At 43.6% G+C, this 13,218-nt stretch overlaps 1 protein-coding gene across 1 annotated transcript in view; it reads left to right on the top strand.

Annotated features, from left to right (window-relative positions):
• The window catches only part of LOC124545891 (roundabout homolog 2-like), a 187,120-nt gene that overhangs the window by 109,775 nt on the left and 64,127 nt on the right, over positions 1-13,218 (top strand). The window contains exon 8 of the mRNA XM_047124851.1: positions 6,049-6,359. Within this exon, the coding sequence (XP_046980807.1) occupies positions 6,049-6,359 (311 nt within the window). The remainder of the gene's footprint in view (positions 1-6,048; positions 6,360-13,218) is intronic.

Raw genomic sequence — 13,218 nt, 5'->3', positions numbered from 1 at the left:
TTTTTTTTTTTTTTGTAAGTATTGGTTCCGTGCATCAACAAGCCAGTAGCCTGTCCATTCCCTTAGAGCAAGGACTGAAAGAAAAACAATACACGTTCACGCTTGGCATTAACCAGTTTGCCAGCAATGGTAACTACATGTGAGTGTCATAATAAAAGGTGTCCGATGGGTCCGTCGTTCAGTATCGTCACAGATCGGATTTGTACACAACACTTCCTGTCGACTTCCGTTTATTCGTTTCTGCCAACGCCAGCGACCTTGCAGTTGTAGTGTCAAAACTGCGAGGTGAAGTTGAACGTTGCAGCTTCAGGAGACAGGTGGACCAGGCGGCGCAATAGCTCATAGGTCCCATCATTATGACGAGATGCCGTTCCAAACGCCACTTACACGTGGTACACGTAACATTTTCAGGGGTTTGTTGCTTGAATCGTTTACATTGGCTATAATGTTCAGTTATCTAACCCTGTTCTGTGAATTTTAATCATTATTCTACGCAGTGGCCTGTAAACAAATTTACTGATAACCCAAACAAGTCCTTCAGCGGTAGATGCTTGGTGCTACCACTGTAAAGCCAGGACATGTCGCTAGTTCGTCTATGATAACAGTAATAATACTACATCTTCCCTGAATTTTATGAGTTTGAGTCTGCACTGGGAGTGTCTACTGCAGTAGAAAGATGATCTTACATGATAACAAGCAGTACCGTTGGTCATACGTGCTCGCAGCCGTTTACTGCAGTTTCCTCTGCTTCAGAGTAGAGCACTGTACGATTACGTTGCCATCCAGTCGGTCACCACTCATCGATTTAAATTGCCAATCAGTGTCGTTCCTTTAGAGTAACGTCATGTTAATACGGCTTAAAAATGATCCACCGAAATTAATCTTAGCAGGTCACGACGCTGCTTGCCACCGAATAATGGGCCTCCTGTTTAGCCACACATTCGCATTACTGGGGCATGACAGCATCGTTCTTTATCTGTGATGTCGTGCATAATCAGAACTGCAAGATGTACTAACTGCGCTTGTTATCGATCACTGCTTCACCTTAGGAACACGAGCCCACAGTTTGTCCATAAAAGCGTACAAACGCCTACGTCTCTCGGTGTTGAGGGGCCTTCGCTACAGTAACATCAGCCTCATGACATCACTCGCAACCGAACTGATTATCCCAGATAGAACCCGAATTCCTACAAACCAAAATACTTCATTTTGAAGTAAATGGAAATGGCTCTAAGCACTATGGGACTTAACATCTGAGATCGTCAGTTCCCTAGACTTAGAACTACTTAAACCTAACCAACCTAAGGACATTACACTCATATATGCCCGGGGCAGGATTCGAACCTGCGACCGTAGAAGCAGCTCGGTTCCGGACTCAAGCGCCTGCAACTGCTCTGCCACAGCGGCCGGTTACATTTTGGTTCAAAGAGACCTTCCTTAGTAACAATTTTATAGTTATTAAGAGACATTATGTTGTTAAAATTTTATTGTCTAGTAATAATATCTGAACTATATGTAGTTGAGTTCAGCATCGAATACAGAATACCATAAATGAAGGACCTTGTTTTTCTACAGAATATTATTAGTGCTAGCTTAACGCAACTCTCATATTAAACCATCTTTCTTTGTAGTTATTCAATGAAACACACATTTCCCTTCATACAAAGGATTATTTTGTAAACTTCGGCCACCACTGACTGTTTTCTGTTATTCTTATTTCCTCTCATGACGATTTTGTTGATAAGAGTGTTACGTTCCTCTCACTTGTCACAAACATATCCTGTAATAATACCATCGTAGTTCTGTCTTTGAAAGTTATGTACACACACAAGCTGCTGTCACTAGCTTGGCTCATTATTTATCAGGTGAAGAAAACCGTGTCGCTTTCGCTTACTCCAAAACAAAGCTTGTGCCACATGATCCGCCTTCAGGCTAGGACCAAAAAGCTGAATATCGAATGCGTCGGGTAGTGGTTTTTTCCGTTGCACAGTAACGGCTACCCCAAGTGGACATTCAGTATAAAATGCATTACCACAGGGATGAAAAAATACTAGTCGCTGAAAATAAGCGGGTTTGATGTTATTGAAGATTAGCAAAAAATTAAAGACTAGCGCTGCGAGAGGGAAATAATGTAAATAAGCATAGAAAACCTTGAAGTCACTGAACAAGTAACCGACAATTCATCATATATTCGTGAGTAACTAAACTGAAGAGACTTGCAACTTGATAAAGGGCGCTCCTGTAGTAAGGCGAATAGATTTATTGGGCGCGTCAGGAGACGGGAGTGTTATCGGGTCTTGTTCAAACTGTCGCCTTGATAGCCACTGAGGAAAGGAGAAGAGACGCGATATCAGCAGCCTAGGTTAGTTCACAAAGTATCGATATACCGGCATCTTCACTAAAAAGTATCTATATATTTCAGCGATATGTATTTCCTCTATGTATCGATAACGAAATGGCAATCCGAGAGCCGATATTTTGCTTTTTTTTTTTTGCGATATTCGGCAAGTATTTGAAATTGTTCTTGTGAAATTGAACATAATTTTACTTTCACTGTGGTAAGGAGTCGTAACCATTTTTTGAGCTTTCATCACGTCCAGTCATCCTCTTTGAATGTGAAGCAAGTGTAGGTGGTACCAAAGAAGAAGTGCGATTGCAAGTATGGGCTGGGGGGGGGGGGAGGGGGGGTGCGAACGGAGTAAGAAGATTTCTGATGTGAATAAATAGCACACCAGTTGCGTTAAAAATCAATTTTTAAGCAATTAGTGTGCTATTTCTACACATTGGCGTTCTTCAAAAACAGTTGCTGAAAATGATGAACAGAAATCGAATGGTCTTTGCGGGGGACGGAGACGTGTGAGGTAAAATGCCATTTCAGCGCTCTACGCTAGCAAAATCTGCTCTTATCAGCTTAATGTCTGATACATTCAGTATCGTAGGTTGTTTAGGAAGTCGGCGGCCTGCAAAGAACGGGACCAACAACGACTGAAGAGAATCGTTCAACGTGACAGAGGTACAAATCTTACCGCAAATTGCTGCAGATTTCAATGCTGGGCCATCACCGAGTGTCAGCGTGCGAACCATTCAACGAAATACCATCAATATGGGCTTACGGGACCGAAGCCCAATTCGTGTACCCTTGATGACTGCACGACACAAAGCTTTACGCCTCCCCTGGGCTCGTCAACACAGTCATTTGACTGTTGATGACTGGGAACATTTTGCCTGGTCGAACGAGTCTCGTTTCAAATTTTATCGAGTGGATGGACGTGCACGAGTATGAATACAACTCAATGAATCCATGGACCCTACAAGTTAGCAGGGACTGTTTAAGCTGGTGGAGGCTCTGTAATGGTGTGAGGTGTGTGATGTTTGAGTGACATGGGACCCCCGATTACGCCTAGATACGACTGTGGCACGTGACACGTACCTAATCATCCTGTCTGATCACCTGCGTCCGCTCATGTCCATTGTGCATTTCGATGGACTTCGGCAATTCCAGTAGGATAATGCGACACTGCACAGGCCCAGAATTGCTACAGTGTGGTTCCAGGAACACTCTTCCGAGTTCAAATACTTCCGCTGGCCACCAGACTCCCCAGAAAAGAACGTTACTGAACATATCTGGTATGCCTTGCAACAACGTGTTCTTCAGAAGAAATCTCCACCCCCTCGTACTCTCGCGGATTCATGAAGAGCCCTGCAGGACTCATGGAGTCACTTCCCTCCAGCACTAGTTCAAATGGTTCAAATGGCTCTGAGCAATATGGGACTTAACATCTATGGTCATCAGTCCCCTAGAACTTAGAACTACTGAAACCTAACCAACCTAAGGACAGCACACAACACCCAGTCATCACGAGGCAGAGAAAATCCCTGACCCCGCCGGGAATCGAACCCGGGAACCCGGGCGTGGGAAGCGAGAACGCTACCGCACGACCACGAGCTGCGGACCCTCCAACACTACTTCAGGCATTAGTCGAGTCCATGCTACGTCGTGTTGCGGCACTTCTGCGTGCTAGCGGGGATCCTACACGATATTAGGCTGTTGTACCAGTTTCTCTGGCTCTTCAGTGTATATGCCATGGCGCTTACTGACAGCTGCCACCATGGAGAAGTGCCGCTCAGTCGCTGCTGATGTACTGGTTATTCTTCGTGTTTTACTGTCTCCGTTAGTTCAAGTCGATAAAACAAATATCACACTAGACTATTCAGGACCATCCTAACTAATGGACACGTAAAATTCCACGTTGAAGACCTTTCCTTTTTTTAATCTGGAAAACAAACCGTCACTGTCCCTTGACTGTGGGCGTCGTATGAAAGACATGATAAACTGTATTTGTTTGTGCTGACTCCAGGTAAACACTACAAAAACGAAACTGCAGATATCTGAGGAAGCACCAGAGAGATTCCGCCTGATGACTCTTAGGAGAACGCCTTATGTATATGTGTTCTTAGAATATCATCAGGTTGCGGGTTGTGCCGGTATCATGATTTAAATGGTGTGGTTGTCATATGTAACGTTACACATAAAATCTGGAAACAGTGATCGCAAGCATGCCGTGTCAGCTCGCTATACTTCCGACAGGCGGTCAGCCGAATATCTGTGATCATCGACTCCAGAGTTTTGTCTCTGACGTTACATTCGACGACCAGACCATTTCTGTCACGAAATGGCACAACTTAGCAACAACATGTTGTAGAATTTTGGAACACATATTATGTTCGAGTATAACGACTTTTCCGGAGACTAGAAATCTACTCTGCAGGAATTAGCATGGGCTTCGGAAAAGACGATCGGGTGAAACTCAGCTCGCGCCATTCGTCCACGAGACTCAGAGGGCCATAGACACGGGTTCCCAGGCAGATGCCGTGTTTCTTGACTTCCGCAAGGCGTTCGATACAGTTCCCCACTGTCGTTTAATGAACAAAGTAAGAGCATATGGACTCTCAGACCAATTGTGTGATTGGATTGAAGAGTTCCTAGATAACAGTACGCAGCATGTCACTCTCAGTGGAGAGAAGTCTTCCGAAGTAAGAGTGGTTTCAGGTGTGCTTCAGGGGAGTGTCGTAGGACAGTTGATATTCACAATATACATAAATGACCTTGTGGATAACGTCGGAAGTTCACTTTGGCTTTTTGCGGATGATGCTGTAGTATATCGAGTGGTTGCAACAATGGAAAATTGTACTGAAATGCAGGAGGATCTGCAACGAATTGACGCACGGTGCAGGGAATGGCAATTGAATCTCAGTGTAGACAAGTGTAATGTGCTTCGAATACATAGAAAGCTACAATATAGCAGGTCAGCAACTGGAAGCAGTTAATTCCATAAATTATCTGGGAGTAGGCAATAGGAGTGATTTAAAATACGGAGATGATAGATAAACTCCAGTGGAAGACTCTGCAAGAGAGACGCTCAGTAGCTCGGTACGGGCTTTTGTTGAAGTTTCGAGAACATACCTTCACAGAGGAGTCAAGCAGTATATTGCTCCCTCCTACACATACCTCGCGAAGAGACCATGAAGATAAAATCAGAGAGATTAGAGCCCACACAGAGGCATACCGACAATCCTTCTTTCCACGAACAATACGAGACTGGAATAGAAGGGAGAACCGATAGTGGTACTCAAAGTACCAAATGGCTCTGAGTACTATGGGACTTAACTTCTAAGATCATCAGTCCCCTAGAACTTAGAACTAATTAAACCTAACTAACCTAAGGACATCACACACATCCATGCCCGAGGCAGGATTCGAACCTGCGACCGTAGCGGTCGCGCGGTTCCAGACTGTAGCGCCTAGAACCGCTCGGCCTCTACGGCCGGTTACTCAAAGTACCCTTCGCCACACACCGTCAGGTGGCTTGCGGAGTATGGATGTAGATGTAGATGATCTATGAACGAAACCGGTCGTGATGTCATAAATATGTGATAATACCGCTTTTCTGGTTTTCATTACTCATTAATATATGTGTCAGTCGGCTGTGGCGTCAACATGATCAATTTCAGTACATATCTAACGCTGACGTTGCTTTTCAAACGCAGAGGTGCAGCCGTCGGACGTGGGCAAGTACAGCTGCTGGGCAGCTTCCGGTGGCGGCCGCAGCATGCATTCGGCGCTGCTGTCGCTGAGCGAGACGCCGTCTGGCTCGGCAGCTGGGGTGCCCTGGAGCGCCGCGGCGCTGCCTCCGGCGCCGTCACAGCCGCGTGTCGCTGACGTCACGGATACGTCACTGACGGTGACGTGGCGGCCCGTGGAGGGCCACGTACTGGGCTACACCCTGGAGTACTGCTGCCCGGACCTGCACGGCGGGTGGGTCGTGGCCGGCAGGAGGCTGCCTCCAGACACCTTCACCGTGAGTACCTCACTGGCCCTACTCTCAAAATATCTGAGAAAAAAATTCCTTAACAGAGTGCCTTCTAATTTCAGTGAAGGGTTACTGCAGACTATTATCAGGTGAAACACATTGTACGTCAAGTTCACAACCTTAGCGACCAATGCGGTCAGTTTAGTAACAGAAATAAAGCTGAACTGAAGGTATTTTGCTAATTTCAAAATATCATCCCCTCCCGAAACCTTAATGTCAGTCTAACAACAGTCTGTGATAAGATGTTTGTTATTCATGAGTGTGAATCTGGAAGACATTTCTTTGAGAATATCGATATGGTATGGTGAAAAGGGTTTAAGCTGTGGAAACGAGTACGAGGGTATACATGAAATTTATGAATAACATCTCGAAAAAATAAAGGTAGATAATTAAATTTTTGTATGTTTTGACTACATCTCTCCAGTCTTGGTACACGTTAAAATTCCAGCGCCACACGACCGTGGCATGCCGCTAGAAGAGCCTAAGAGATGTCGTGCAGTCCATCAATACAGTGGATTATCGTGCGATACTTTTTTTTTCATTTCAAGGAATAACGTCATAACCATCAAAGCATGGTCGGTGGAAGTATACGCCAATAATACACCATCAGTTGACACAGTCTTTAGGTGCAGCAGGCGCTTCCAGTGTGGTCAAACTAGCCAGATTAATGACAGACGGTATGGCGGTCCGTCTCTCTGGCTAGAGCTGGGAATCGCTATGGAAGTATCAGCGTATCACAATCGGGGCGACAGTGAAATTTAAATTGTTCTTGTGCCAATAGGACTCGCGCTCTGAAAATTCCGTTTAAACTTAATTATGTATATAGGCAGCTCATCTATTTTAGGAATCGAGCATCTCGACCAATCTTGCCTGTTACCGACATTGGTACTGGCAAAGATATCGGTCCCAGGAATCCCAAGACTTTGGAGAATGTTTTAATCTCAAGTCTGACATCGGTTAACAAATGATCAGGGAAATATTTTTTCTTGCGATATAATTGCAAATTTATATTTTTCGGATTTTTTTATTTTTTCGTACTGTGAAAGCTTGCTTCTTGCAAAATTTCATGATTCTATGCCAACGGTACGTGCACTATAAGCTTTGAGGGGTGAGTTCGTGAGTATCAAAATATTTCTCATGAATGGCCGTACCTTTTGACTGCATTGACTCAGAAGCTTACACATATTACAGTGCCAAGGGACCATTAACCTTAGTATGTGACATAATGTTCAGCTTGATACCCATATCCGTTCCTGATAATAAGATGTCTTAACAGACGGAGGGCAGACAGACATTTAGGTATCATATGACAACATAAAAAAAATTACAAATTTACTGTTTTCAAATTCTTTCCAGTTTTTGCAACGTGAAACCGTGCTAGGCCTACTTGCCAAATTTCGTGGTGCTAGGACTTAGGAAAGCATCCTATAGGTTTTGTTGAGTGAGTTTGCTCAAGTCCAAATACGTGACATAGATGGCCGTATCATTTTATTGCAATTTACTTAGAAGCTTACGTTTCTGACAGCATGAAGGGACTGTAGACGACATAAATTTCAACAGGGCATGTCAACCCGTTTCTGAGAGAAAAGGTTTCTAACAGCCGGAGAGACAGACGGATAGTCGGATAACAAAGTGATTTTACTTACTGATTGAAGTACGGAACCCAGAAAAGTGAAAAATCAGTTATAAATCTGTTTCTAAAATTAACACGAAGTTCTGAACATGAAACAATTGCCACTTGCTGGGTTTTGCGACTCCTCACACCCACTGGAAAATCCCATAGAACCAAAGAAATAGCGCATATCTTGCAGCTGTGTACTACTGATCTCTGCAATCGCCTAAACACCAAGGACGAGTGCTGGGTTATCGCTATAACAAGACACAAAGAAGTGAAGTCAGTAAAACTTATGAATTCACTACCGCCAAAAAAGGCGAAGGCTCAACCAGCATCGGGACTAGGCGATACTCAGTGTTCTTTGGGATTGCCGTAATGTGGTACTTTACTGTCATAGGAGCATTCTACCGAAATGCCCTGACGAGATAAAAGGAGGCTCTCAACACACAGCGTCGCGGGAGTTTTTACTCCACGACAACGACGCAGTTCTTTTTGCACCATACAGTCATACATGCGGCTTCTTTGTGCTATCAGATTTTGCCTCACTCGTGTGGCCTCCGAATGCGAGGCAGTCATTTCCAGAATGATGAAGAGGTGGTTTTTTACGTGTTAGTAATTATCGATAATGGCTGGAGATAATCCGTAAGAAAGTTATGAAGATGTCAGTCGATTCAAGAGTGCGTAAGATTTTGAAAATGAAGAGCTAAAAACATTCTGCCTCCCCCTAGACAAAATGACACTGACAGTTGCTTGGAACAGGCGATAAAAATTTCTGACATTTTAGAGATATTATAATCATGTTTCATACATTTCCATAGTTTTACATCCACAATCGTCGTCCTCAAAATATTTAACTCTGACTTGATTATTTTCTCATCTTCAACATTTATCTAGAGAATTCATTTCCACGTATGCGGTGTAGATATACACAATGACTGATTGAGTAAAACTTCAGGAGACGTTTATATTTCCATCCTCACCTTTTCCCCATAATGTAGGGTACCACATATAAAAACGACGTCATATTTGTTAAGATTTTATCATAATAAATCTTACCAAAAATGACGCGTTATTTTCTTTAATGCACCGGTATCCTGATCATCATATTTTATAGTTAGGTAATACTTCCGTCGCTGCTTCTTAGAACATCATCATAACCTTTTTGCTTATGGCTGAAGTGCTCGCAAAATTCTGGTGCCTGTCTTGAGAGACGGTATTCCGGCCGATGTGAACTTCTTATCACCCAATTTTTTGAGAAATATTACGTGAAAAAAATGATTTTTGCACATCTTACTGTCTGATGTCGTCATTCGATAAAAAATGGAATTTCCTTCCATTATCCGCCATCAAATTAACTAGAACGCTGCACGATATTTAAAAAAATTTTGCACTGGTAAAAACGATTATGGTTGACTTTAGCTCATACATTGTAGTAAACGAAGTTAGCCCCTCCGCTTAGCCTTGCGGTCTAACGCACGGCTTTCCGGAGTGGGAGGGAGCGCCTGGTCCCCGGCACGAATCCGCCCGGCGGACTTGTGTCGAGGTCCGGAGAGCCGTCTGTGGAAGGTTTTTAGGAGGTTTTCCATCTGCCTCAGCGAATGCGGGATGGTTCCCCTTATTCCGCCTCAGCTACACTATGTCGGCGATTGCTGCGCAAACAAGTTCTCCACGTACGCGTACTCCACCACTACTCTACCGCGCAAACATAGCGGTTACAGTCGTCCAGTGTGTGACGTTCCCTAGTGGAGGGGGTCCACCGGGGGCCGAACCGCACAATAACCCTGAATGAGTGGTGGAGTGGTGAAGTGGACTGCGGTAGTCGTCGTGGGGTTGTGGACCACTGCGGCTGCGGCGGGGACGAAACCTCTCCGTCGTTTCTAGGCCCTCGGTTAACATACAATGCAATACAAATGAAGTTAAGTAAGTGGGTTTTTTATCTGAAGGAAGGGCGCGAGCGACGCGCCCATTCACGTCCTTCCTATTCGCGAATCATGTAGTCATAACAATCGTCGTATCTCATTATCGTCTCACGATATCAAAACGAGATTTTTTTTCAGTTCTTCTTTTACAAATGAGAGCGTGCAATGAGACACAAGTGTCGTATTATTAGGTTGGCCCATAATCTGGTAGCGTTTTTGTTTTGTTTGTGGTATTTTAATTTACCGATTGCCACTTTATCTGTATTTCACTGCTGCTATTTGTCATTTGTCATTTGAAGATAGTGAGTGCAGTTGTGGACGCTAGAAAATGTAGTGTCAAGTGGAGAAATCGGGACATTTCCGGCATATTCCTCTGTTTTCAGTAGTGCGGTGAGAGCAGCTGAGGCAGCCGAAAACATTTGCACCGAGTATGAGGTAACGTCGTTGGATAGAGTACGGCAGGAAAATCGTTGTATCGTTTTAAGAAGAATGGTTTTGGCATTAGTGACTTTCCACATTCAGTAAGATCTTCGGTGTTTGATGAAGGTGGTTCAAACACATTAATCCACGATTATCCACGTCATAGTAGCTACTCGAAAACTGGCAAACTGATGAATTGTAATCACTTCACCATGGTGCGACATTTGCATGCAGTGTGGAAAGTTAAAATTCAGGTGTACGGTACCGCATTCTCTAAGCCATCATCACAATAATCAGCGTGTGGTCATATGTGCATCTCGGCTTGCTCGTCATCAATTGGCTCCTGAACAACACCGACCGTTCCTATCCTGTAGCGTTGCTGGTGGCGAGGAATGGTGTCTCTATACTAACGTAAAGAAAGGAAAGGAATAATTGAGCCCAAGCAAAGCAACACCTCCCCAAATAAAGACATACGCTCATCCACAAATGGTAATGTTATGCCCTCGTCGGAACAACGACGCTGTGGTGTACTACGAATTGCCTGCCCAAGATGTAACCATTACTGCTGACATTTGTTGCCAACAATTGAGACGCCTTGCAAACGCAATCCAGAGACAGCGACCAGGAAGGGTGTGTGAAGTGGTGCTACTCCTCGATAACGCCCCTTCTCATCCTACTAGTCCGACAAAAAGCACTATACAGGAGTTGGTTGGGAAGTCATTTCTCATCCACCTTACTCACTTAATACTGCCCTCTCAGATTTTCACTTTTTCCGATTTCTACCAAATATCACTCAAGGAACTTCCTCTCCAGATGAAAATTGGCCCTGTGATTTCTACAGTCGGTAAGTTACCCCATCGTTGGCTTACTGCTATTCACAGTGAACACGAACATAGTATTATTGATGACTAAAAGTACTTGTTATGTTTATCCGTTGTGTTTATTAAACTTATGATAAAACGCTACCAACTTATACACCAACCTCGAAAACCTTTTATTCAGCGAGATACGGAAGTACTCCTCCGCAGCAGTCAGAGGTGGGCGGCAGAAGACGTATTCAGACGTCCATAGAACTGCGGGAAAACCCAAACGGCGCACTTATAGACGTCCACAACACATGGGGATGGCTTGGCAGGACCTGTATACACGCTTACAGCAGCGAAAGGATATAAAAAGCGACGTCATATTTATCAAAAGTTTGTTGTAATAAATCGTACCAAAAATGACGCGTTATTGAGGGATTTTCTTTAATGCATTGGTATATTGAAATAGCATAATTTCTTGTCAGTTGATCCCCCTGTCGCTGCTTCGATGAGCATCGTCATAATTGTGAATGAAAAACACATAACTGTGGATGTTCTGCAGTATTCATTTAATTCGTTAACTGGTTATATTCTCACGAGGTTGTCATCAGACTGTTATATATAAAATGCGACGTCACATTTATCAAAATTTTACTGTAACAAATCGTACCAAAAATGACGCGGTAGTGAGAGATTTTCTTTAATGCATCGGTATTTGGAAATAGCATATTTTATTGTTGGTTAATCCCTCTGTCGCTGCTTCGTCGAACATCTTCATAATTGTGAATGAAAAGCACATAACTTTGGATGTTCTGCCGTATTCTTTTAATTCGTTAACTGTTTATATGCTTACGAGGTTCTCAGCAAACTGTTACTGTGTATCACCATTAAAAGGATGTACAACACTGAAAGTGAGTGAGGCGCAATGACTTCGCAGCAGTAACTCAACTAAAAATTTTATACCTAACAGTACATGAAGGTAAAGGCAACGAGCCAGAAAACATTAAGGCTGTAGTGTTGGCAGAAGAGCCAACACTGTGTTTCTAGAGGAGGCCGAAACGCACGCGTTTAATTACACGCTGACTGGCGTGAGGTCTGGAACAGGACAATGTCTTGAGAATTGCAAATAAAGTACGTAGATGATGTAATACTTAACTTTAATCCACAATTGTAGAACATCTCTCTTGATGATACATGCTTCACACAATAAATATCAATTGAACACGGCGCCTTGCTAGGTCGTAGCAAATGACGTAGCTGAAGGCTATGCTAACTATCGTCTCGGCAAATGAGAGCGTAGTTGTCAGTGAACCTTTCCTAGCAAAGTCGGCTGTACAACTGGGGCGAGTGCTAGTAAGTCTCTCTAGACCTGCCGTGTGGTGGCGCTCGGTCTGCTATCACTGACAGTGGCGACACGCGGGTCCGGCGTATACTAATGGACCGCGGCCGATTTAAAGGCTACCACCTAGCAAGTCTGGTGTCTGGCAGTGACACCACAAAGGCTAAACGTGGAAACGATTGTGAAGAGAAGATGTTCTGGGGGTGGTATAAAGAACCTAACAGCCTGTAAGACAATTTAAATTAAATTAAGTTAACAAGCCCAATGACGTGCAAAGAATTATACTCAATTGAAGAGAAGATGTAGCAAGACAACGCAAGGTCCTAGAAAACAATTTAAATTAAATTAGCAACCTCAATCATGTGCGAAAGAACTAAGCTTAACTGCAAAGAATATGCAGTTATGGTTGACAGCCTAATATCCTATAAGACAAACTCACTCAAAGAAAATAATGTAGAGGAAACAGCTTGAAAAGTTATTACACACGCGAGGTGATGCCAAAACATAGTTAAAGATATAATTGAATCTTGCAACAGAAACGTTGTTCTACAAAATCAAATAAATAAGACGCCTTCAGCTGTATTCCAATAGGAGGACTGCATCGTTTCGTCTATAACGGAGACAGCTGTTTTGCATCGCTTTAATTCACGTTTCAAAGTACATTGAGAAAATTCGACGTGCTGGCTTCTTCACGCTCGTAGCTGCTCGTTATGACGTCACAAAACTTGTCATACGTCGCTTCTTCATTAGC

Source organism: Schistocerca americana, chromosome 8, assembly GCF_021461395.2.
Source record: "Schistocerca americana isolate TAMUIC-IGC-003095 chromosome 8, iqSchAmer2.1, whole genome shotgun sequence".
NCBI classification, from domain to species: Eukaryota; Metazoa; Arthropoda; class Insecta; order Orthoptera; family Acrididae; genus Schistocerca; species Schistocerca americana.
This window is presented reverse-complemented; position numbering and strand designations above follow the sequence as displayed.